General features: G+C 44.3%; 2 protein-coding genes across 2 annotated transcripts in view; one reads left to right on the forward strand and one right to left on the reverse strand.

Moving 5' to 3' along the window:
• The first annotated feature begins 685 nt into the window (after window positions 1-685).
• LOC134538571 (uncharacterized) lies at window positions 686-5796 on the forward strand. Its single transcript, XM_063379995.1, has 3 exons — window positions 686-713; window positions 1284-1435; window positions 3811-5796. The coding sequence occupies exons 1-3, from the start codon at window positions 686-688 to the stop codon at window positions 5794-5796; spliced, it is 2166 nt and encodes a 721-aa protein (XP_063236065.1).
• A 2245-nt stretch (window positions 5797-8041) lies between these two features.
• LOC134538572 (uncharacterized) overlaps window positions 8042-27778 on the reverse strand; it is a 35681-nt gene continuing 15944 nt past the window's right edge. Inside the window, exons 3-4 of the mRNA XM_063379996.1 lie at window positions 14640-14859; window positions 8042-10290 (exon numbers count right to left, since the gene is read on the reverse strand). Coding sequence (XP_063236066.1) covers window positions 8100-10290; window positions 14640-14859 — 2411 coding nt within the window. The 3' untranslated portion in view covers window positions 8042-8099. The remainder of the gene's footprint in view (window positions 10291-14639; window positions 14860-27778) is intronic.

Here is a 27778-nt window from a genome sequence, read left to right on the forward strand (position 1 = left end):
TACTTTGAGTCCTTTCAAGAAGCTGTACACATGTTTCAAAGCAAAAAAAATAAAAAATTCTGTCATTATTCATTTATTGGCGGCTTCAGTATGACTTTTCGGGAGGGGCTATCGCACAAAGAAAGGTCGTATTTGCAAAAAAAAAAAAAAATGAAAGTGGTGAGATATTGGCCTTGGAATATTATTTACACATTACAGGTTTCAAATACAGAACCTTAGTAGCTCCATGCAATTTTTAATGAGATAAAAGTTTGACATATGAAATTAAATATTTAAGTAAACATAAATATAGGTACCCTAATCAATAAAATTGGTCTCGGGAGGGGCTATCGTCCCCACTGCCCCCCCTTCTGGAGCCGCGCTTGTATTCATTATTATAAAAAATTTCATCTTGGAAACGAAGCACGGGAACAGAACTGCTCCTCGGCCCCTGGAGTATTCCTGGAAGCTAGGAATCACGCGGGATCTCGAACGGTCTCTGCACTCGGCAGCAAGTCCTGTTGACCTGGCGCAGTGGCACAGCCGCGGCCATTGTGCTGGGCACTTGGGGCGCAACCCCGAAGTGCCCACCCGGCAGGAACGAGACAAGCATCGCGCTAACCGCGAGGCTGGCTGCAGCTCGCAGCACAATTGAAATGAGAACAGCAACAGCAACAGTAGGTCGTGCTCACGAGATCCGACCGCCATGATCCGCAACAGCGCACAGGTCGAGCGTAAGTCACAGGCGCACGGTGCGACAACCAGTCATATGGGTCGTCTACACACACGTGCATTCCCTATTGGCTGATTGCTTACTGCCAGAACTCTCGACGTGATTAGGCTCGTTGCGCTGCTGGCTGGCAGCGGACTATTGCCCGTAGCAGCAGAGAGGCGTGTTGTCGATCAGCGCAGCGAGGCAGAAGCATGCTTGTTCGCCAGGGCCGCAACTGGAGTCCCTGGCACCCGGGACGTGAATGGATTCATGTGCCCCCCCCCCCATCTTTGTTGCACATACCACACCAATAAAGCGGGGGGGTCCGGGGGCCCTCCCACGGAAAAAATTGTGTTATTTAAGCATTTTTCATACCTATATGTAACAGTTTCTGTGCTACTGTAACTTACATGTGTGAACCCACTACCAGTTGTAGTAGGAATTACGATGCAAGCCCGCGATTTCGGCGCCCCCCACAGCTTTGCGCCCGGGGCGTGTGCCCCGCTTGCCCCCCCCCCCCCTAGTTGCGGCCCTGCTTGTTCCCGTGGGGGGGGGGGGGGGTGCTGACAGCTGACGCGGGCCCTGCCTGCAGGCGGCTCGTCAGCTCAGCTGACGGGCGACGGCAGCTGGAGAAGTGTCACGTGGAGCCGACCAGCGCCCGCCACGCCGGCTGCCGTGACTTTCCCGCGCCAGAAGAAAGCGCTCGCCTCGTCTCTGCGACTGGACCGGGAGACTGCAGCCAGCGTGACGCCGCAATCTCGCGAACCAGGCAATTAACCCTAACTAGAGGATTTGTAGCGGCCCGGAGCGCGGATACGTGTGGGAGGCTGCCGCGTGCTATTTCTCAGTCCCCAGATCCCCGATTGTATCCGGGCGAGGTGGCTGCCCTAGATCCACAACCCCCCTTCTGCTAGCCACCCAGGGTCTCTTAGAGAATATCTCAAATATGTTTACATATTTCAAAACATTTGATAGCGGTTGAAAATGGACTAATTTAAACTAATTGGCCGTTGCATGCCTGTCTCAACTCAAAATAAAACTATCAAGGACGTTAGTATTTCAGTACGCGCCAGTAACGCCGGAAACAGCCAATTCACGTGTCCTCGTTTTGCAAATGCACTTGTAATACGGAACTATGGCCTCGGACACGATATTCAACGAATAATTCTTTGTCACAATGCCGAGCGTGATAAATATAAGCAAATTGTGTTTTTAAGTAGATTTCTGGACACGAATCATAAGTAGTTTCCGAGCCCGCCACTAGAATTCGCTGCCGGAGCAGCTAATCTCGACCATCTAATCATTCCATTTGCAGAGAAAAAGTTAAAACTATATAATGAAATGGCTCCGTTAAGAGCGAAAAAGACTTGAAAAAATACTTAACCCCAGCTTAGAAATGATTTTCGACAAGGAATTTTATTAAAATACTGCCGATCTTGTCAAAATTCATCAAACTGAAAGCTGATTCAACATATAAGATTTTAAAGTAAACATTTCATCTGGAAATTCTATTATTTTTCAAGACATCGAATATATGTACGCTAACAACTTATATCTCTACACTATTGTAGTTAAAATAACTATTAAAACCCCCTTTTATCGTTAAATGAACTAAAAATTAAAAATATATAATCAAAATTAAAGTTTTTGTCCAACAGCCAAATAATGCAGCACAACTCTGTATAGCTAAAAGCCTGGAGTACTCTCTTCATTCATTTCTGTAATGTCTATATACTAAAATTAGTGAAAGAAAAATCTATTACAAAACATATTGTTATCACTGATAGAAAATTTAAGGCAAATTATATCAAGCACCCCATATTTTTAGTTATACATAGTTGTAGTGCATTTCTTGGCTGTTGGACAATAACTTCAATTTAAATTTTTTTTTAAATTTTTAGTTATTTCAACGATAAAAGCTGGTTTTTTAAAGTTTTTTTTTTAAACTTTAGGTTTGTTTTATATAACTGAATATTCGTAGAAAGTACCCCATAATTTTGATGTTTTAAGGCACACGCACTCGTAGAAGAATAGAAAGTGTTTCTGCAGGAGTCTTAACAAGCTTTTGAAAATTTTGCTAGTACACTAATATTATTTTCGTGAATTCATGTTAAAAGTCAGTAAACTTAGTATTCGTAAAATTATGAAGATAGCGGTAAATTTACGAAGATCCCTGGGTAATTTGTAAACCAAGTTCTTCCTGAATTTAAGGTGAACATTTTTAATAGCGCAGTCGTACTTGGCCAGGATGTCCTGTCCAGTGACAATGCTGCCCGAAGCAGTGCTGCTCTGTGCGGGCGAGGGAATATCGCCCTTACGGCGCGGCCTCGTGGCCAGTGTTGCGCTCCGCGCCGCAGGGAGCAGCACTGTAGCTGCACGCAGCCTGCCGAGACGTCCCCGCCTTAATTGCAGTCTGGCTGCGCGCGGCGGAACGCTACAAGATAGCGGGCGCCACAGTCCGCCTGGCGCAGGCTTCCACCGCGAGACAGTAATTAATTAGTGCTCCCGAGTGTTTTGGGCAGTGGCTCGCGACTTGGTTGGTTAGTGCGGGGCAATTTGCTGCCTTGTTTATTGATCCTGCCGTCTTTGTTTGCACTCGGCAGTGTCACTCACGTGCTCTCCCGTGCTCTCACGTGCTCTCACGTGCACTCACGTGCACTCACGTGCGCGTGCAAAGTGCAGGCCGTCCGCAGACATCACCGAGGCACTTACGTCCCACCTCTAGCCGAGACGTACCCGAGTGTTGCTTCTGATTTTCTTTTAGGATATTTGGTGCATAGAATAATCTACAACTACACAAAATATAAGTGGTCATGATTCAGTAAAAAGGTTGGCGATTGGATGAGTAAAATCCAGCTTGAACAATGTCCGCCAGAACTTACGTCTCAGGAGCAAATGGACTGCGAAAGTCTGTCCAGTTGGACTTCTCCTGATGATCAAAGCGACAGTTTGGCCCGCTGAGCTAGCTACTAATGGAAGATACTTTAATACTCCACCGGGCCCAGACATGAGATGAGAATGTTTAGTATCATCATAAATATGTTTAGTAAATGGTGTGGACGCAATGCTAGTACTTGACAGAGCACGCAAGAGCTCAGGACACCAGTGGCCGCTCTCAGACAGGCCTCAGCACAGCCGGCAAGTGCACAGTGGGACAGCCAGGTCACGACAGAGCTCAGGACACCAGTGGCAGCTCTCAGACAGGCCTCAGCACAGCCGGCAAGTGCACAGTGGGACAGCCAGGTCACGACAGAGCTCAGGACACCAGAGGCCGCTCTCAGACAGGCCTCAGCACAGCCGGCAAGTGCACAGTGGGACAGCCAGGTCACGACAGAGCTCAGGACACCAGTGGCCGCTCTCAGACAGGCCTCAGCACAGCCGGCAAGTGCACAGTGGGACAGCCAGGTCACGACAGAGCTCAGGACACCAGTGGCCGCTCTCAGACAGGCCTCAGCACAGCCAGCAAGTGCACAGTGGGACAGCGAGGTCACGACAGAGCTCAGGACACCAGTGGCCGCTCTCAGACAGGCCTCAGCACAGCCGGCAAGTGCACAGTGGGACAGCGAGTTCACGACAGAGCTCAGGACACCAGTGACAGCTCTCAGACAGGCCTCAGCACAGCCGGCAAGTGCACAGTGGGACAGCCAGGTCACGACAGAGCTCAGGACACCAGTGGCCACTCTCAGACAGGCCTCAGCACAGCCGGCAAGTGCACAGTGGGACAGCCAGGTCACGACAGAGCTCAGGACACCAGTGGCCGCTCTCAGACAGGCCTCAGCACAGCCGGCAAGTGCACAGTGGGACAGCGAGGTCACGACAGAGCTCAGGACACCAGTGGCCGCTCTCAGACAGGCCTCAGCACAGCCGGCAAGTGCACAGTGGGACAGCCAGGTCACGACAGAGCTCAGGACACCAGTGGCCGCTCTCAGACAGGCCTCAGCACAGCCGGCAAGTGCACAGTGGGACAGCGAGGTCACGACAGAGCTCAGGACACCAGTGGCCGCTCTCAGACAGGCCTCAGCACAGCCGGCAAGTGCACAGTGGGACAGCCAGGTCACGACAGAGCTCAGGACACCAGTGGCCGCTCTCAGACAGGCCTCAGCACAGCCGGCAAGTGCACAGTGGGACAGCCAGGTCACGACAGAGCTCAGGACACCAGTGGCCGCTCTCAGACAGGCCTCAGCACAGCCGGCAAGTGCACAGTGGGACAGCCAGGTCAGGACAGAGCTCAGGACACCAGTGGCCGCTCTCAGACAGGCCTCAGCACAGCCGGCAAGTGCACAGTGGGACAGCGAGTTCACGACAGAGCTCAGGACACCAGTGACAGCTCTCAGACAGGCCTCAGCACAGCCGGCAAGTGCACAGTGGGACAGCGAGGTCACGACAGAGCTCAGGACACCAGTGGCCGCTCTCAGACAGGCCTCAGCACAGCCGGCAAGTGCACAGTGGGACAGCCAGGTCACGACAGAGCTCAGGACACCAGTGGCCGCTCTCAGACAGGCCTCAGCACAGCCGGCAAGTGCACATTGGAACAGCCAGGTCACGACAGAGCCCAGGACACCAGTGGCCGCTCTCAGACAGGCCTCAGCACAGCCGGCAAGTGCACAGTGGGACAGCGAGGTCACGACAGAGCTCAGGACACCAGTGGCCGCTCTCAGACAGGCCTCAGCACAGCCGGCAAGTGCACAGTGGGACAGCCAGGTCACGACAGAGCTCAGGACACCAGTGGCCGCTCTCAGACAGGCCTCAGCACAGCCGGCAAGTGCACAGTGGGACAGCCAGGTCACGACAGTGCTCAGGACACCAGTGGCAGCTCTCAGACAGGCCTCAGCACAGCCGGCAAGTGCACAGTGGGACAGCCAGGTCACGACAGAGCTCAGGACACCAGTGACAGCTCTCAGACAGGCCTCAGCACAGCCGGCAAGTGCACAGTGGGACAGCCAGGTCACGACAGAGCTCAGGACACCAGTGCAGCTCTCAGACAGGCCTCAGCACAGCCGGCAAGTGCACAGTGGGACAGCCAGGTCACGACAGAGCTCAGGACACCAGTGGCCGCTCTCAGACAGGCCTCAGCACAGCCGGCAAGTGCACAGTGTGACAGCTAGGTCAGGACAGAGCTCAGGACACCAGTGGCAGCTCTCAGACAGGCCTCAGCACAGCCGGCAAGTGCACAGTGGGACAGCCAGGTCACGACAGAGCCTGGAGACAGGGACTGGGGAACGCTGTGTCGTGTCGCGATGCGTCTCCAATGTGTAATGCGGGTCGGTGGGGATCCAGGTAGGCCGCGCTTACCGGCGCCAAGGACAACTCTCTCCCCGGGCTGCGCCCCCGGCCCCGTCTACCGGAGCATCACGCGATGAGAACAGCTTCCGAAAATATCAGGCGGTTTTTAAAACTGGTTCAGTTGCTTTTTTACTAACAGCTTTTAAGGATACGTCGAGGGCTAATGTGCGTTTAATAATGTTCTAATATTTCGTTATTAAACTCTCTCTGTCTCTCTGTCTCTCTCTCTCTCTCTCTCTCTCTCTCTATATATATATATATATATATATATATACATATATACATATATACATATATACACACACACACCCATAATGTTTGGTTTTTTTTTTGTCTTATATGTGCTCCTAAAGCATTCATCAGATTGCGATGAAAATTTGCACACTTGACCTTTGAAACACGAGGAAGTTCACTGATTAGGTTAGCTTTCGATAAAGTTCACCCGGAAAGTAGAATTTACTTATTTTTTATTTTATTTAGCCGTTTTATTGTTAAAGCATCCGGTCGTTCGATATCTATGAAATTTTGCACACTTGATGGTTGAAACTGAGGAAGGTTTCTGTCATGGCGAGATAATGCACAAGAGGTTCCGCGCTACTCATATTCATGGAGGTGAAGTTGAACTCAACACGTTAGCAATTGGATAGCAAATCATATCGTGCTGGTAAAAGCTTATATATAGGGACATATAAAAATTAATGTTTGTTTGTTTGTTCCGTATGCGCTCCTATACAATTCATCACATTACAGTTGAAACTTTGGTGAGTTGTTATGCGCATGCCCGTGAAGGTTTCTGAATCGGTACATTTTGCATAGGTGGCGAGCGAATAGTTTCAACAAATGTGAGCATTTCATAAAGTCTAGCGGAATTTCGTGTGTTTTCGGTGTATGAGTGCGCACGCATGACAGAATTAAATTGAATTAAATATTGAAGTGATGGAGATATATAGACAGGTAGATAGAGACGGAGAGATGAAAATATGGAGAGATGGAGTGAGATGCATAGATATAAGTATAGAGAATGAGACTGATAGATACTGAGTTATGTAGATTTATATAGAGACATAGAGATATATAGATTTATAGCCATATATAGGTATATGGAGGGATCATACACACCCAGATAGAGAGAGATAAAGTTATATATAGATATTGAAGTATATATATATATAGATAATTAGAGAGAGATAAAGAAATGTTTTGTGCATGCGTACCTACTTGAAACGCATGACAGGAATTAGCTAGTATATTGATAAAAATGAAACTGGTTAAAACTCGTGTTTTTTTATATCAATTATTTGGAAAGAAACATCCTGTACAGATTCTTGAAAGCACTCAAGGGATTTGCATTACACCATTACCTTCCACTGTTATAAACAAAGAACCGCCTTCCAGCGGCTGAAAAATTACTGCACAGAAAAAAAATTCTGTGCTTTTAAAAAGATCACTTTGGAAACCAGTTTCCAAGAAATAGTTTGTAATACTACAAGAAATACGCACATTGTAACTTTGTTCAAAACATGGCAAAGGTCATTTTTGCGTATTCGAAATAAGTTTTCGGAGATAATAATGAGTATTTCTTACTAAAATTGACGCATAATTGTATATTTTAATTAATAGACTTAAAAAAGAGTAGGTTCTCAATTAGTCTGTATATATGTTTATTTATGTAAGTTCGGACATAACGTCTGTGTTTATGAACCGATTTTGATGATTCTTTTTGCGTTGGGTTCATCACCAAGGTGGTCCAGTTATAAATTTCATTGTTATTGGACCTTGTACTTCGAAGATACACCAGGGAACTCCTCAAAATCAAATATGATAAATGATATGTATAGTTATTGAGGTATTTTTAGGTTTATGACAATCCCAAAACAAGATGGGTTCCTAACTATGGTCTGGGACGTGCTGGACTGTACTGTACTGGACTGGACTTGGACTACGAAGGTTTGAAAGTCTATAAATTTAATGGTCATTCGAAAATACAAACATACAGAGGAACTTCGTAATATCACAGTAAATATAATCAAAACCAATTTAGATTCAACAACTTATTGCTGAAACATGAAGATTACTACACTCATATTTTTAATATCAGTTTCTGTTTCCACAAACCAAGACACTGTCAAGTTCTTAATGGATTTGCTTGACTGGGCACTGCATTGCATCGGTCATTTTCCACAGGGGTACTGTGACTGTCAGTGGCAGGCAAAACACCGGCAGTCTTCCATCTTCTCCTCGTGATGATACGCCAAAGCCTGTCGTCTATATCCGGGGGCACAGTTCCTGCTCTGACGTAGCACAGCCGGTCACCCGAAGGCGACTTCTTGTCATCGCACGACCAGCACAGAAGCCAGTCCACCCAACGATCGACCTCTATCTTCTCGTGCATCAGTCCCACCCGGTAGCTGCTCTTGTAGTAGGCGTCTGAGCGCTGGAGGAACTGGCCTCCGTGCTTGAAGACGACCAGGAGGACGACTCCGAGGAGCGAGAACACGACGAACAGCAGGAAGAGGAGAGACGTGACGGCGCTGGCCAGTCGGTCGTCGTGAACGGCGCGGGACACGTAGTTTCCTGTGAGGTCACCCGCAGACGCGTTCCGCGAGCACGACTCTCCGCGGGTCGACACCAGCATGGTGAACAGCAGCACCCTGGAGAAGTCCCCCTGTTCCTCGTAGAGCACGTGGAAGGCCAGCGAGAAGCCGACCATGACGTACAGGAAGACGAAGAGGTGCTTGGACACGTGCAGCACCACGTGCTGCAGCAGCGCGCACTGGCGACCGAGCACCGGCACGACGCCCGCGTGCAGCGACACGGACAGCCACGCGACCAGGACAGTGACGGAGCGCCAGTGCACGTCCCTGGTGACGAGGCTGGTGAAGAGCGCGAACCCCGCGGGCAGTGACATCGCCGCCGTGTTCACCACCCGCCTCGCCCAGTGACCCTGCCCGGGCAGCAGGCAGGGCAGGCTGAACAACACCACCAGCACGGATACCGGCAGCAGGATCCAGCGGAGCTCGGGCTCCTCTGGGTGGCTGACGTACCACGTGACGCACCCCAGGAACACGAGGTAGCTGACGAGGCGGTACCACATGCCCACCCGCCGGTTCTGCCACTCCAGGTGCACGAAGGCGGCCAGGAGCGGGTGCTCGCAGACGACGGTTTCGTCCGACCTCTCCATCAGGAACTTCGCGACCGTCATCTTGTTCTCTCCTTCGGGGCACAACAGGTCCACGTCGAGGGCAAACATCTCCTCTGCCGTGACGCTGTCCTGCTCCAAAGTCACGCACTCGTCCAGGACATCGGCGACTATCTGCGCTCCCGCTGGGATGTTCTCCACGACGACGTCGACGACCCTCTCCCGCGCGCAGCCGAGGGGCGCGCGGGACCCGGCGGGGCGCGTGAACGCGAGGCTCGCGCCGTGCTCCAGCAGGAACCTCACGCAGGGCGCCGACCCGGAGCGCGCGGCGATGTACAGGGCCGTCAGCCCGTTAACGTCCGCCTCCTCCAGGTCCGGACACTCGATGGAGTCCACGTCCGTGCAGCCGGGGCTCGCGTAGCACAGGAACAAGAGCTCCAGACACTCCTGGCTCCCGCTCGCCGCGGCGAGGTGCAGGCAGTTCCGGCCCTGGTTGTTCTTCCTCCTGATGTCCTTCATGTACCACCAGTAGGCCGTCCGGCCCGAGCGCCCCGCGGCGTGCTGCTCCTCCGGCCGGGACCCGGGGGTCGGCGCGGGCCGCAGGCTGAAGGGCAGCAGCTCCCGCAGCACGCGGGCGTGGCCCTCGCGGCTAGCCAGGTGCAGCAGCGTGTTGCCCTGCAGGTCCTCCACGCGCTGGTCGGCGCCGAGGTCCAGCAGCGCCGACATGCAGCCGGGGCTGCCCGCCAGCACGGCGCTGGCCAGCGGCGTCAGGCCCGCCTCGTCGCGGCGGCTGACGGCGCGCCGCAGCTCCGGCCGGCGCAGCAGCTCCCTGAGGGCCGCCTCCTGGCCGGCGTGGGCTGCAGCGTGCAGCACGGTGCGGCGGCGGTCGTCGGCCGCGGCGGCGGCCCCGGGGGCGGCGGCCAGCAGCAGGCGGAGGCAGCGCGGGCGCCCGGCGGCGGCGGCCACCGCGAGCGGCGTGCGGCCCTCGCCGTCGGGCAGCTCGAGGGCCTGCAGCACCTCGGGCCGCTGCAGCAGCAGCACCAGCACCTCGGCGTGGCCGCGCTCGGCGGCGATGTGGGTCGCCGTGGAGCCGCGCTCCAGCCCCACCGTGGTGTGTCGCTTCCTGCGCGCCCGTCGCGTCCCGGGGTCGTCCCGGCGCGCGCCGTCCTTCACCACCCTGCACACACCCTGCACGCTCTGCACACCCTGCACACACCCTGCACACACCCTGCACACCCTGCACACCCTGCACATCCTGCACACACCCTGCACACCCTGCACACCCTGCACACCCTGCACACACCCTGCACACACCCTGCACACCCTGCACACCCCCTGCACACCCTGCACACCCTGCACACACCCTGCACACACCCTGCACGCTCTGCACACCCTGCACACACCCTGCACACACCCTGCACACCCTGCACACACCCTGCACACCCTGCACACCCTGCACACCCTGCACACACCCTGCACACCCTGCACACATCCTGCACACCCTGCACACACTGCACACCCTGCACACACCCTGCACACTCCCCTACCTGGGCGCACTTCACATTCGTAACATTCATAAGAGTCCGCTCTGCTGGGAAGTCATTCAGATATCTCGAAATGTAAAGCCTTACAGTATATTATTAAAACCGACGTAGTCCTTCTGAGAGTTTGAATACTTGGAATCAAATTATGAAGACTACATTTGTTCTCAACTGCATATCATTTAAACCTGTTCCAACAAATGATATGATAGGACCATTAATTAAAATATTTATATGCTTAATCAATTGAAAGAAATGTTTTTTTTTTTAAATTTAGGGACCAGATAGTCTAAAATGCATTACAACTGGAATTATTTTAATTTTATGGTTTGTAAGTAGATTCTTTGATAAATTAAAAATATTTTAACTTCTAGGTTGAAGCCGGGTCTGTTGATGTGTTGCCAACTAGTATTTTTGGCACAATTTTAAATTTTAATTAAAAAAAAATAATGTCACCAGCCATTCTTTTGCTGCAAGAACTTAAACGTGTTCCTCCTACTGTACACTCTAGTGTAATCTTTGCCAAGCCTGCCTACCCAATTTTTCCCAGCCCTAGATCCGATTTTTGCCGAGTCTTTCGCGAGTCAGACTGAGTATCCATTTATTCCCGCCTTGGCGCACGAACGTCGCTTGTAATTCGCCTCCAAGCCGTGACGAGAACTGCTATGTCCTGCCAGCTCTCAGGGCAGGCTACTTCTAAGACCTCCCCTGACGCAAGCACTACTGGACATGATCTCGAATCATTTTCACCAACATACAGTCATGCCTCCGGGCTCAGTAGAGCCTTGTTCTCACTGGTCATCGCAGCTTTAACCCCTCCCCCTCTCCAAGTTTTCCTGGGAACAGCCCAGAGTTTTGACCGGCCACTAACCCCGGCCAGGGTCGGCCTGTCCACAAGGCCACGACTCCAGTCCTAAAAAGGAACTGCTCATGCACCCTAGCGGTAGTTTTGCGAATCACTTCCCCTGGGTGTTTGAACGCCTGCCCTCTGGCGTCTCCTGCAGTAACCAGTACTCCGTAGTTCCTTCCCAGGCCACCAGAGCGCTGGCCTAGTCCGCTCCATAAGCCCCATGCTGCTAGCAGTCGTCTCGTGTGAGTCGACCTCTACTTGGTTCAGACACACCTCAGTAGGTCGCGCCGACATCGGCCAGTACCACCAACTTCGAGATATCGAAGTCAGGATTTCTCGACAAGCCCCTCGGTAATCTTCGGAACCTTTCGGTCCGGAAGTCGAAGCATCCCCCCTTTATTTTCTTTAACTTCGCTTTTTAATTACGAGTCGCTGCCGCACCAAATTTACTGCGCGTCGCAATTCTGGGCTGACCACTTCGTATCTCCGTCATCAGGACGACTCTTCGTTTTTATTTCAAGATGTAATCAGCTAGACAAGGGATATGACATCCACAACTGTAGTGATTAGCCTCTAGTCAGTCCATGTAGCTCTACCTCGTAGGAGTAGTCATGTTTTATTCAGCATAATTTACTAATTTATTTTTTTAATCATGGACAACCACGAGTTCACGAGCTCAGCACATCCGGGCTGATCCTGGAAGCCATCTTCCTGTTTGGTGAGTTTTGACAACTTTGACTCACCGATCATCATCATGATTAGACGGCATTTTCTGCCTATTTTGCCAACTGCCTGTGAATCAGACCTGAACATATGTGTTTCGGATATTTTCACAGACAGGGTGCAAGGACCGGACACATTCCAAGGACCAGATCAGTTTCCAAGGGCCGGATGACCAAGGCCCTCTGACGTCCAGTCAGCTGTTCCACTTCGTCCAGCAATCGTCAAACCGCCAGCCCTTCTGTGTCTTTTAACCTTTTCGGACAAGCATTGAATCACGACGTTGAACAGATCAGACAGCCAGAATTTTTCCGTTAGGACTTTAAAGATCCACCAAATTCTGAGACTGCGACTCAGTTTATTGTTACGAATTTTATTTCAATTGTGTTAATGATCCATACCTATAATTGTCTAATAAGGGCCGGCCCATTCTTTTGATAATGTGATTATAAATCCACGTTATATATATATTTGTTAATCAGCTTATACAATATGTGAAAATAATCAAAAGTAAAATGAAAAACAGAGGTACTAATATCTAGACGAAATCATTATTTTGCCTTCTGAAACCAAAAGATCCACTAGTTACCCCCAGTCATCAGGAGAGTGAATTGTAACGAAGTTATAACATAACTTGGGTTTACTCTGTTGTGACTGAGGAGTGTAACAGATGGTTGCTTCCCAACGTTTCGGTACGCTCTGCTATGGCAATGAAGGGTGGATAGCTCAAAAATGGATTCCAAAAGCTGGGAATGCAGTTATCATCTTACGAAGCCAGAACATGTTTAGTGACTCTAGCTACACAATCTTGTGTTTCTTGATGATTGTGTTGGTTTAGTCTTGAAGAGGGTTGGAAATTAAATATTAAACGTAGGGGTAATTACCTGTGCGACGCACACATGCATACTCAAGCTGGTTTCACAATTTAAGAAAAAAAGAGAGTGCACAGCAGGACCTGCAAACGATTGTGCACACGACATGTGCGAAATCGGTTCACAATTGAAATCTTACTGTTAATTTTAGCCAAAGAAATTACGCGATGTATATGAGACATATTTCTTTTTTTTTTGAGTTTTAAGAAAAATTACTATATTAACTACCAAATTACTATCACATGACATCTGACCAGTAATTTGTAAACAGTTTTTCAACATATAAAATATTTTGAGTTATGGAACATTTTTAGTTAAAAATACTAACCACGAAACGTTTCTAAATTTGTTTATTAGTAAATGATGTTTTCCAAGGGATTTCATTAGATTAATTTTGAAGCAGGAATCATCCGAGAATTGTAATATCTCGACGATATGATTGATAATTTTTAACGGTGATCAAATACAGACAAAAAAAAAGACACCCTAATTATCTCTCATTGGATGTTGTTGTACCAGGAGTACGTAACAGGAATGAAATGTATTCATTTCCTTCACACAAGCGCAACATGTTTCCCGCTCACACAACAGTTTGCGTGTTGTTGCGAATCAGCAGGCGCTCTCTCAGGGGAGGACTCGGGGACTGCCGCAGTCCCGTGTCCGACACCAGTGCATCTCCTGTCCCTTCGCGGTGCCGCCAGTGAATAGCTAGAGGAGCTACGCTGGAAGGATGGAGATCCGTCCCAGGGGCTAGGTTATGTCCAGCAAGGTCAGGTAGGGAACCTGCAGCCTGGAACGCCAGGCCTCGACCCTGGGGAGACTGCAAGGCTGCTGTAATACTACAAGAAATACGCACATTGTAACTTTGTTCAAAACATGGCTAAGGTTATTTTAGCGTATTTTAAAATAGATTTTTGGAGATAATAATGAGCATTTCTTACGAAAATTGACGCATAATTGTATATTTTAATTAATAGACTTAAATAAGAGTAGGTTCTCAATTATTCCGTATATATATATTTATTTTTGTAAGTTCGGACATAACGTCTTTGTTTTTGAACCGATTATGATAATTCCTTTTGCGTTGAATTCACCACCAATGTGGTCCAATTTTAAATTTCATTGTTATTGGACCTCGGCCGCTGGGAGCGGGCAGGGGGAGCACTCACGAGAGCAGGGGGGAGCACTCACAGGAGCAGGGGGGAGCACTCACAGGAGCAGGGGGGAGCACTCACAGGAGCAGGGGGGAGCACTCACAGGAGCAGGGGGGATCACTCACGAGAGCAGGGGGGAGCACTCACAGGAGCAGGGGGGAGCACTCACAGGAGCAGGGGGGAGCACTCACAGGAGCAGGGGGGAGCACTCACAGGAGCAGGGGGGAGCACTCACAGGAGCAGGGGGGAGCACTCACAGGAGCAGGGGGGAGCACTCACAGGAGCAGGGGGGAGCACTCACAGGAGCAGGGGGGAGCACTCACAGGAGCAGGGGGGAGCACTCACAGGAGCAGGGGGGAGCACTCACAGGAGCAGGGGGGAGCACTCACGAGAGCAGGGGGTTGGCGCCGGCCGCCAGCAGTAGCCGCACGCAGGCGGCGCTGCCCACGTCGGCGGCGCGCATCAGCGGCGTGTGGAACTCGGCGTCGCGCTCGTTGATGAGGATCTGGAACACCCTCTTGTTCAGCAGCAGCTCGAGCAGCCGGGGGTTGTCCTTCAGCACGGCCAGGTGCAGCAGCGGCCGTCGGGCGGGGAAGCTGTTCGCCACCTCTGCGGACAGACACGGCCAACCGCCTTCTGTGCCGTCTGCCCCTGCAGTGCCGTCTGCCCCTGCAGTGCCGTCTGCCCCCGCAGTGCCGTCTGCCCCTGCAGTGCCGTCTGCCCCCCTGCAGTGCCGTCTGCCCCCCTGCAGTGCCGTCTGCCCCCGCAGTGCCGTCTGCCCCCGCAGTGCCGTCTGCCCCTGCAGTGCCGTCTGCCCCTGCAGTGCCGTCTGCCCCTGCAGTGCCGTCTGCCCCTGCAGTGCCGTCTGCCCCTGCAGTGCCGTCTGCCCCTGCAGTGCCGTCTGCCCCTGCAGTGCCGTCTGCCCCTGCAGTGCCGTCTGTCCCTGCAGTGCCGTCTGCCCCTGCAGTGCCGTCTGCCCCTGCAGTGCCGTCTGCCCCTGCAGTGCCGTCTGCCCCTGCAGTGCCGTCTGTCCCTGCAGTGCCGTCTGCCCCCTGCAGTGCCGTCTGCCCCCCTGCAGTGCCGTCTGCCCCCCTGCAGTGCCGTCTGCCCCCCTGCAGTGCCGTCTGCCCCCTGCAGTGCCGTCTGTCCCCTGCAGTGCCGTCTGTCCCCTGCAGTGCCGTCTGTCCCTGCAGTGCCGTCTGCCCCCTGCAGTGCCGTCTGCCCCTGCAGTGCCGTCTGCCCCTGCAGTGCCGTCTGCCCCTGCAGTGCCGTCTGCCCCCCTGCAGTGCCGTCTGCCCCCGCAGTGCCGTCTGCCCCCGCAGTGCCGTCTGTCCCTGCAGTGCCGTCTGCCCCCTGCAGTGCCGTCTGTCCCCTGCAGTGCCGTCTGTCCCCTGCAGTGCCGTCTGTCCCTGCAGTGCCGTCTGCCCCTGCAGTGCCGTCTGTCCCTGCAGTGCCGTCTGCCCCCTTGCAGTGCCTTCTGCCCCCCTGCAGTGCCGTCTGCCCCTGCAGTGCCGTCTGTCCCTGCAGTGCCAACTGAATAATAGTCACTCATAGATCTTATTTAATTATTCCCACTTCAGAGAGATACGTCTCTCTTCTTTCCACCCGGGTGCTTGCAGAAGCTCTCGGCTTGCGCCTGCAAGCTTGCAAGTCGTCACAATCACACTTCGTGCGTGTAGTAGAAGCGTGGAGACAGCTCGCAGTTAAGTGCCTTGCCTCAAGAACCTTCTCTATTCTATAGCCTTGGTATGTTCACCTTGAAGAGGCGCTAATGAATTAATGACTGACTCTCCAAGTCATCCAGAGTCCTGGCGCCTCGACAGTCGCTTCTTTCCACTACGAAAGAAAATCATGAATTGATGTTGGTTCAGCGATGTGCCTAAAACATTATATTGTCTTAGGCGAGAAAATGAACACCAATATATTAATCTTGAGTTTTCACATGTATTGAGACAACCAATAGTTAAAATGCAGTGCCTTTTTACTTTATTTTTAATGGACATGTTAAAATTTATTTTTAATTTCACTTTCTATGCTAACAAACGCTATTCAAAATGGCGAATAACATGACAACTCAAAGAACAAATCTACAGAACAAATCGGTTTTACAAGTTGTATCATAACATTATCTCAATTGAAACTGAGAATGCTTTAAAATATGAAACGTTCACAATACAAAATATACATACAATTCTAGTTAAGCTATTTCGTCAACTTAAGTACGCAACAGTGAAAGATAAGTGATAAGATAATCTTTTTTCAAGTTCGCTACTCTAGTTTAAATGTCACAACCAAGTAATTTTTTTTAACCAGATAAACTAGAAATCAAGGCAGAAGATTGATGATCGCTGCGTTCGAAAAGATAACAACTTAGAAAATCAATATGTGTATTGTTATCGCTGGGGTAAATTTAGTCTGAAACTCACATAGGATACTGGTATACAGTCCATAACTGCGTGCGCTTCCTTTCCACTAAAGCTAAATTAGGCTGCCATGAAGAAAAACTATTTTTCCTTCTTGGAAATAACAAGACGTGGCAATTATGCTTGACACTTCTTGCTTAATATACCTATATCTAGATTATATAAAAAAAAAAATAGAATTTTATGAAAAACTGAAGAGTCAAAGAAATCAGTGCTCAATCTGTTTAGATAACAGGTTGCAACAGGCACAGCTGAGTTTACAGCTGAGTTTAAGGTCACACTGACATAATGCATGTTATTACATTAGTTATGTTACAATACCCACAATTTCACACGATTATGCGAAGTATAGTCAGGCACGCAGCTATTCTACAAATGGTTGCAAAATTCCAGGTCACGCGTACCTTTTCGAATGACTACTTTAATCTTCGCTATGAAGGACAAACGGACATAGTTTCTTGTTAGTAACAGCTACATGACCCTATTAAGACAATTGAAATCAGAGCAAAATTATTACTAGTCTATCTTTTGTAAAATATTAAAAAAATTCATATTTAGTGCAGTTTTAAATCAAACCATCAAATTAGTTTGTTTAATTAGACTAACTAAATTTTATTAATTATTATTTTTGGACATACGCAATTGATGTTTACACTTTATGCCATAGAAAAACCTAAACAACGGACACAAATTATGAAAGCACAAACATACAGAAAAACATTCCAAAAACAGCAGATGTCAAAATTTGAATGCATAGAGAGTACAGAGTTCCATGAAAGAATTAGAACAAAAATCACAGGACAGACGAACAGCTGAAAGAGACGCGATATTTGCCACAAGAACAGTAAATAAAGAGGACACAGAGATGCACAGGCTATCACAGCAATGTGACAATCATCAACGACAGAACAGACGAACACTGAAGGCTTCCTAAAACAAAAATACAATTGTGTTCGTCTGTGCTCTCGTCGTTGTGGTCCAATGCAGTGGCGTAGCCGGCCAGTGGACAGTTCCCCGACCTCGTCATAACCCCGACCGTTTCCCCTGCACTACTTTGACCTCCCTCCACGAGACATCCTGCCAGCCCTTGGTCCGCCCCGCAGAAGGGGTGGGACCCGCCCGCACCGCCCTCCACGAGACAACCTGCCAACCCTTTGTCTACCCCGCAGATGGGGTGGGACCCCCCGCGCGGCGGCAAAGACTCGTAAAATGGCGGGCAGCGAAATTTTTAAGCCAATAGAAAAACTTAAGGAAATTTTTATGTGGACCTTTTTCTTAACTGTAAATAATGGAAATAGTGCTCATTTTCTTAATGAAAGTATCCGGGGACCACAAGGCAAGATGGAGGTAGCAGGAACGTTTGCTTGCTATGATCGTTCCCGCAAGACCATTTTTTTTTTTCTCCAGCAGAGGAGCCGAACCAACAGAAGTATCCGGCGCTTAGAAACTGCATGGACGTATACGGCTTGATCGTGCCTACGAGACTTCATTGATGAAACAATTTACGTTTGATATATTTTAAAATTAAAATAATATAAATCCACCACACTAGCAGTTTATATATATATATATATAATAGTTGTGTATGATAAAAGGCTAAGGGCCAATTGAACCACAGTCGTTAAACAATGTTTTATTAACGACCGTTTTAAACAACGGTTAAGATTTTTCATTTCACCACACTTTTCTTGTGTTTAACTTTCCTCAGGTAGGTTTATCGTTATTAAGGTTCGTTAGAAACTCAATTCCAAGGAAGTGGCCATTTTTTTTTTGTTTGTATTGAGTTCATAAAAAGCTTTAATTTGCAAATAAAATGTAACAGTTGAGAACAAAACTAGATTACGTATTTTAATTTTGTAAACTTATGTTTTATTATTTGCAATTATTTATGTTCATAATAACATAAGTTTGACAATATCATTGGAGATGAAATTAGTGACGACTCAGCTGACTATTGTTTGTTACAATAATATTCACTGGAAATGTTCGGCATGGACAGTAAATTTAAGCATCATTTATTTCGTCTAAAAATTGCATGAACAAGACTTCAAAATGTTATAACAACTGGAAGTAAATAAATTTGTAACATTCGAGGTATCAAGCGTGACCCAAATTTTCCTTACAAAATCTGGATGACCAAGCTTCGCTCAGAAGAATCTTATTAAATGAATAGCTAATAACTCGCGTCTTCGCTCATGCAATTTTAAGAGTGTTCCTAAAATCTTACAATTTAAAGAAGTGTATATATGATTAATTCCCAATATTTGGACTAAATAAACAGACAAAATTAATCGTCATGTGCATAAAAGTATATTTGGTAAAATAACTGTTTTCGAAGTAGTTATCGGTATGCTATTTTTAATTTTTAGTAAAGATTAGGTATCGGATTTGAAAACTTATTTTTTATAGTTTACCTTGATGAAATTACACTTCCTGGCATTTCATGAGGTAGTCAATTAAAATTTATATATATTAAACTTACATCTATACTATTTCAATTATCTAAGTTTACGAATCTTTTACAATGTCACATTTATTTTCTATGGTTGGACATAAGCTTAGAATAATCAAGGGATCTGACATTTAGACAAATACATCCCGTTTTTAAGAATATTTGATGCAATCGCATCTTTCTTTTAAATGTAGAGTACATGTATAAAGTTTATTATCGAACTTATTAGTTGAATCTTAGTTTTTTTTTGTTATTAACTAAGCAGTATATCCAAATTTTTACCAATCTCTTCTTTTCCCACTAGGATACTGGTGTAAATATTTAGAATTAAGTAAATGTAGCAATATTGGTTAACCAGAAAAAAAAACCAAACCCAGCTTATTTATTAGATTAAATAAATTTATTACTTTCTTAAAATAATATTAACCTCTGTTAAGACTGACAAGTGATAATTCGGAGAATGTTGAATAACTTAGGTAGCTTAAGGTATGTTCATTTATCATTTACTTAAGCACAAATTTGTGGGATTTAATCATAATATATATATTTTAATATTAAAACAGTAATTGAAATACTTAACCTCTTAAAAAGTTAACTTCTGTAATTTGTAGAAAAGAGTTGATAGTTTTTGCATGCTTGTAAATCCTACCACATAACTTACATTCCGCTTAATTACCTTTAGGGATACGACTTTTATAATAAAAACAAATTCAAATGGTTTTTCACCCCTTTTGTGGTAGAATGTGGGAAAATGATAAACGTTAAAACCGATATTATATCATAATAACTCATTTGAAAGTTATTCTTGCTCCGTTTTTAACATCTTAATTTGCTTGAATATATGATTTAGTAGACTACTATTAAAACTAACGTGCCCCGTTTCACGCACTGCCTTTGAGGTCGAATGTCTAAAAATGTTTAAAGTATTCCAGATAATAATTTAATAAAGTAATTCATGTGAAGTTGCTTACAGACAGATGTATTTGCTATGGAGATACGAATTTTTCTATATTATAAACATAACTTACTCCCTATTCGCACCATTAAAAATGAAGGCAAAAAAACTAAAGAAAAAATCACAGGCTTAGTGCTTACCTTTATGTGCTTGTTATTGATTCTTAATTTCTAATTCTTATATTTATTAATTTCGGAAGTATTAATTTTTGTCTTTACATGAAACGTCGCCCCTTCCACGTAAGGACGGAATCATACAAATAAGTAAAATAATAATTTTTAATTTATTATCTTACCATTTTATTTACATCTTACTTAGTCACCGAAATTTGATGTTTAAAAACATACTACCTCATTTTCCACGTCATTACAAGATGTATTTTAATAAACGACAAAAAGTAATACGTAACTTCAGATGCAATTTGTTTAAGTATCTTACGTCTATTTCTTATTCAATTGGAAGCTTTTGTGTTTATTTAAAAACAACCCTATCCTTTTAACAAACTAAGGGTTTGAATTGCGCAAAATGGTAATGTTGAATTTGGTGGTTTCTGTATGATTATTATTCGTTCCCAATTTTATTTATTGTGCTTGATTGAGTTTTAAGTTAAAATCATTTTTATCCAGAAGATAGACATTCCACTTCTAATGCCAGAACAGATTGGTCAGCCAGTATGATTTCATGCCAGCCATCTTGAATCTACCAACTTGTTTTCGTCTGCAAGAGGTTGCAGCCACCATGTAAAATAAAATTTTACCCATATCATTGCTTGAATAAACTTTCATCACAAGTAAAACCATTTCAGCGATAGTATGAGTTCGGCTATGTTTGGGCGTGTGCGCTATCGGAATTATTGATAAATGACTCAAACTTCCTAACAATTTCCATATTTCGAGGGAAAAATTTCCGTTTCAAGAGAAAATTTCCTGTTTATTAATAATAAAAAAAACTAAAAATTCTAAAATCCAAAAACCAAAAAGCTTTTTCTATTTTAAAGAACCGTATGTCCCAAACATGGCTTAAGACTCCTGAAAGCAAGCGACTCTGAGCTGCCTCGACATGGACTGTAAGATTGAAATTCTTTAATTCTGACCAAAAACTTCGGGGAAAAGACCAAAAATCATCAAAAAATTCGCTTGATATTTTACTGATTAGTTAGAGTGATTCCTGCACGTATTCGATCCTTGCCTTATTCGCAAATGGTAATATCAGGAAAAAAATATCTAATAAAATACAAAAGAAATCCTAAGGTATATATTCATCATACACCAACCACCAGTAACGGGCAGATAATTTTAGGTTAAAATATATTTCTCTATTTAAACTAAATATTGAATTACAATGTTCAAAATTACAAATAAGATAATTTATTAAGTACATAATTTCCACAAGTACAAACAATGATTACTAGCATTTCTTGAACTGTTCAGTCTTCTTGGAAGGCGGGTCGAGTTCTTTGCATGCACTGACATGTATGTTCAAGGCAGTTATATATGACAGTCGATTAAGAAGCAACGTACAATCAGTGGCCAAGCACAAGCAGTCGGTGGCCAGCCACATACATTTGGTTGTTTAGGAACGTCAGATAGGTTTACCAGACACGTGCATTTAGTCGGGGTTTGGGGTTGGAGGAGCTTTGCATTCTCAGTAATGTTGGAACAACCGGTATCTTTCCCATTCCCAACAAAGCAGGTCAAAATATGTAAGGAATGGGGATGGGGTGAAAGGCATCGTCTTGTCCCGACAGGGTACTTAGCAACGATAACAGATTGAAGGCGCACCTGCATTTGGCTGAGGTTTTTGTCTTCTGCGACAAGCTGCTTCCGGCTCAACTTCTTACACACAAGACATAGTGGCAGCAAATAATCCTGTCTGATTGGAAGCTACAACAATGCTGTCTGGAGTATAGAAGTTAGAGATTTCACTGCCAGGCTAAATATAATTTCTTCTCTTTTCCTGAAATCGCTCACCAATGATCCTCACACTACCAACCACACAGCGTAAAAACAAAGAAATGTAGATTTGTCTGGAACGATATCAGGATCTAGAGTAGGTATTTAGAATCATTGAGGTCCAGTTGTTATGGCTCGTTAGTAAATTTCATACTTTCTAATAAAATATCATCTACTTTGTATTTCCGTATCTTGATAAACATGACATAAATATGAAGTATTTTTTAAAGATTATTTTAGAGACGGGAGGTGGCGTTCGTTGGTGGTATAAAACTATATTAGCTCGTAAAATCGCGATATCAATTTACATAGATGGCCATATTACAGTGCCTTCTTTGACTGGCGTATGTAAATAAAACTTTATAGTATGAAAGATTGAATAAAGTCACGTAGAACTGTTAGAACTATAAATATGATCAATTTATTCTTATTTTTCTCCTAATAAGACATGGAACTGGCTGAAAATATAATTACCTACTTTTAATAATGACCAATTTTAACTGAATATCTGCAAAGATCACTATAAGTACTAAAAACATTTTTCATAAAATAAATTAATTTCTTGTAAATTTGAAAAGTGTTCATATAACAGCAGACGAACAATATAACAATAATTCAACATCAATTTGGGCTTGGATTGATGTTTTTCTAGTTTGTATGTAGCCAATATTTTGATAGCGCATATACATATCGATGCAAAACGCCCACAAAAATTAGTACTGTATGCCAAAAGTTGAAGTGAACGGTTCCTTCTCATAGTTGTAATTTTATAGTAAAGTATACCCTTATAGCCTAGTTGCTTTTATAACGTCGCCCAAAATCTTCCAAGAGGGTTGAAGGCGATTACAAAGAACATTAAATAACTAATAACTATAATATTTTGTAAGAGAAAAACGGGACTTTTATGTTTTAAGTTGTGATATGGTATGGTATTCGCTTTTCGTGGTAAAATCGCAATATAAAGTGGTTTTACTTAAACCTACATTATTAATTATTATTTTTAATTGTATACGGAAATGAACACTAATTACAAACACGGTTAGAGGGTAGCTCACGCAGCTCTCTACCAAAATATTTAAAAACACAACAATTTAAGTATGGCTGAGCACCAGAGAAACATCGAAATAATATTTATTTTAATAGAAAAACATTTTTAATATAACATGCAGCTTCTATTGCAACATATTGCGTTTAATATAATGAAGAGAAAAAGTTATTTTGAAAAGCTAACTCACTATCTTTTTTGTGTGTTGTATGACCTCAATATACAATTAATCATAATCTTTCCAAATAAAAACTATTAACTAATTTGTTACTTAAATTTACAATTTTAGGTGAAAATAATAAATAAACTAGTATGTATTTTGGATAGTAAAAATGTAGAGACGGCATTTTTACAAAAATTATAGAATTTTTTAAAATATCCTACGGGTATCACGAATATTGTTTTTTTATAACGGCAGTAATCTAGGTACAGTAATTTAGAGGTATTTTCTATAAGTGTAAACATTGTAGTCTTGCCGTATTAATTCAATGGATGACATGCTTTGTACGTTTCCATGGTACACAATCTTATACATAACCGTTCTTTGTGGATCTCATTAAATATTTTGCACTGAATCTAAGCCAAGCTACACATTTCATTCGAACATGCTAGTGTACATACACCGGCCGGTGTTGCCAGTGAAGCTGCACTGCATTTTGCTACGCTGGCTAAGAGTCTAATGTTTGAAAGAAACATGGTTGAAATTAACGTATTTGTACAAAATAAAATCTGTTGCGATCGTGAATTTTTTAAACTAAGTTTCAGTTTAATGTTCAGCAATAACCATAAAGTATTATCCTAAGAAAGAACAGCAGCGGAAGACTTGCACAACACTGAAAATAAAGTGTCGGTGAGACGTTGCGGAGTGAAACTGCGGTTTTAGGTACCAAGTAATAATTCTACTAGAAACCAAATTACTAAAACTATATAATTAGTAAAAAAAAACAAAGTTCTATCATGAATATTTTTTTCATTTGGAAAGAGTTCAGAACAAAATCTATAGCTGAATACATAGAGGAAGCCGGGGCACATTGCAACAAAAATTAGTTATAATTTTTTTTCTGGTTTTGTATTATGAATATTTAAAAAATATCTAACATCCTATGAATACTATGATATTTTACCCACAGTATTAAATATAATATAATGATTGCAAAAAAATAATTATCATTGACATAATCTATTTAAAAAGCACTTGCACATGTTTCAATTTGCCCCACATGCGGGGCATATTGCACCATTGGAAGGGCCACATTGAAACATTATCTAATTCGGAATTTTCAGATTATAAATCGTCTGTGTCATTATCTGCTCAGTCAATACACACATAAAAAGGATTGTTTTTAGCACAGGACCAATGTGAACACATTTTGCACCTTAAACATTGTACTCATTCTTCATTATTCTTATATATTTCTCCACAGTTCAGACAGTGAGTGTGATGTGATGATTCTCCGAAGAATCATCACTGAATTCAAGTTTCCTTTTGATTCTTGTTTTCTTCTTAGGTATTCACCGGAATGATTTTGATGGGCAGGTTTTACTTTGTTTTTCTTCTTACTCTCTCTTGAGGCTTTTTCCATTTCCAGCAATGTTTTCTCTGGTGTATCTGTGAGAATTGCACATTTCCTTTTTTTTCTATTTCGACTGCATTCTTGCCATTGCCCTGCTTTTGGATACGGGCGAACAGCTTGAGGTGAAAATGTTTGCGTTAAATCTCCAGGGTCTGATATTTGGACACCGCTGGGCCCAGGGACGATATCTAGTTGGTGATCACTGCCCGAAAACACTTCATTCACTTCCTTTATTTGACTTATATTTTTTGTATGCATTCCTCGGGCAGAGTACGATCTGTTACAAAAGAAGCTGCAAAATCACTGTCTTGAAACTTATCAACATTCGTTGGGAAAATGCCAGCAGCTGAAAACCTGAAGTAATATTACAAGGTGTGAATGATGTCATGAATGCTTCTTTAATCATACTTGGCAAGTCATAGATATTAAGTGTTTTTCCTGGATTTATTTTTAGCCAGGAATCGACTCCCCTGCTACAGAGTTTCTTGAATGGTCCGTAAACACGAATGTCAAGGGGCTGGAGCCGGTGTGAACAGTGTGGTGGAAATGACAAGAGTACTACACAATTGTCTTTACACAAATCCAAAACTGTAGAACTAAAGTGAGAGGAATGGTTGTCTAGTAACAACAATAGAAGTGGATCGTCTTTGTTCAGTTTGGTTTAGGCAATAAAATGTTTCATAAATTGCACAAAACTGTCCTCTGTCATCCATCCAGATCCTGTAGCAGCACCAATGCAACCAGCTGGTACATCTCGTATACAGTGGTCTTTGAATTTATTTCTTGGGAAGATAATCATAGGAGGAATAAAGGTTCCCTTTGCAATCACCGCTGCAGCGACAGTTACGAGTTCACCACGTTATGCTGATGTGACTGTTCCCACTTGTTTGACTCCTTTTCCTGCGACAATTTTATTTGGTTTCAGCACAGTAGTTGCTCCAGTTTCATAACAGTTCCAAATTTTTGAAAAAAGTAGCCCTGATGGGTGACGTGAGTAAACATCAGAGAGTTTCTTGTAAAATTCATTCATATTATGCTTGTTAAAACTTGTCATCCTGGCTTAGCTAGTTGCTTCCGGTTGTCTTATTGATATCTCTGGATGTCTTTTCAAAAATCCACACAACCAGTCCACTCCTGCTGTTTCTTTTTCTGCCCAAGATGGGGGCATTTTTATCCATATTTTTTAGCACAAAGGTACGCAAGTTGTCTTACTTCCTTAGGGGTCAATCCAAACATGATGTCACTGCATCCGACTCGGAAGTGTTGTTCGTTAATACCGCCAAAAACCTGTGTTTTAAGAGATAACAAATGCGGGAAATGTACTAAATTAGTAAGAAATGGTATTCTATGTGAAAACTGTGACAAATGGTATCACTTCAATAAGTGTAGCAATATATAGAAAATAAATATTCCAGAAATTGAGTGGGTCTGTGCCACGTGTGCCACGTGTGCCACTTGTGTAATACAAATTAATAGATGATGAAGAAAACTACATGGCATCACTGTCACCGGAGAACAATACAAGCATCAAATTTGTGCAACTATCTCAGACGATACTGCTACGAAAACGCAGGTGGTCCTTGTCATCCAACTTCTGGAAGAGGTGAGTTCACTACGAGAAGTCATAAATGTACTGCAAATTGAGCTTAAATCTGTCTGACAAAGGTAAAGAAACTGCAGTGAGTCTTCCTTCTCCGTGCTTGTGGTCGCAAGTGGTGCGTAAGCGGAAGTTCAGCAAGACAACTTTACCGTGTGATTTTTCCATTCGTGTATCTACTAAGTTTGATGCTCTGAACAACAGGGCAGAAGAGGCTACCAAACAAGACCACACAATCAAACGCGATTCAGTGAAACACAAAAAGTCAGGTAACATATTTGTGTTTTGTTGAGTAATGTGATGCCTGAAAAATGTGTATTTGGTATGATTAAACCAGGTACAAAACGTCCTGGAAAAAATTGCAAACGTGAGTAAAAAACTTGGTCATAACGATTCAGCTGTGATCATTGGTGGATCCAATTATGTTTCGAAAAATGAAGGCGATAAAGTGATTAATGTACTGAAACAAAAACAGAAACATTTTAGTAAAACAAATGTGATTGTTACAGAACTACCCCCCCCCCCCCCCCGTCACGATCAACCAACTTGGTCGTGTGTTAATGTAGCAGTAAAGGACACAAATAGGAGAATCAACAATGTTTGTAATTTGTTTAAAAATGTTCAAGTTATAGAAACTAGTACGTTAGATAGGAAATTATTTACCAGGCATGGATTGCACTAGATCCACGAAGGTAAACAGAGACTGACTACTCTAATCCATAGCTCTAACAGAACAATGTCAGGTGGGGAGTGTATATCCGAGATTATTCCTTTAGGCTTTACTGTACAGGGGAACTAGAGAATAGAACCGAACTAATAAATAATAAATACAGTAAAGCTCGGTACTCAAACTCAACCACAAGTACTTGTACAGTTGATTTTGGTGAGAATGTATTCACACTACCCATAAGTACTGACAATGGTAATAATGTTTTTTTCCGAATAACAGAAGTATTAATGTAAAGTACCGGAATTTAAGATCTAGGAATAGCAATACATATGGTACACAAACTAAAGATAATATTCTCAATAAACAAGACAAGCACCATGCTTCTAACAAACATATACTTCTCATCTTGCACCAGAATATTCATTCACTGAGAAAAAAAACTCACTGATCTCGATTTGTTATTTAACACTACACTGTTAAAAAGTGAAACAACTACTCCAAATATTACATGCTTTATTAAACATTGGTTAAATAATGAAGAAATTACGTTTTACCCAATACCAAATTACACCATGATCTACAATTATTGTCGAACTAAACTTATAAATGGAGGTAGTTGTATCTATATTGAAATCAAACTTGCATTTGACAGATGTATTATATTATGTATTTATAGGCCACCTGACGGAGACATGTATTCATTTTTTAAACAACTGGATAAAATAATAAACAAAGCATGGAAAACACATTAATACTCTGTGGTGACCTAAACATTGACTTCTTAAAAGAGACTAATGCAAAAAGAAAACTAGTGAACATCCTTAATTCATACAACTTACATAAAATAATTAATAAGCACA

This window comes from Bacillus rossius, chromosome 13, assembly GCF_032445375.1.
Source record: "Bacillus rossius redtenbacheri isolate Brsri chromosome 13, Brsri_v3, whole genome shotgun sequence".
In the NCBI taxonomy this organism is placed as follows: Eukaryota; Metazoa; Arthropoda; class Insecta; order Phasmatodea; family Bacillidae; genus Bacillus; species Bacillus rossius.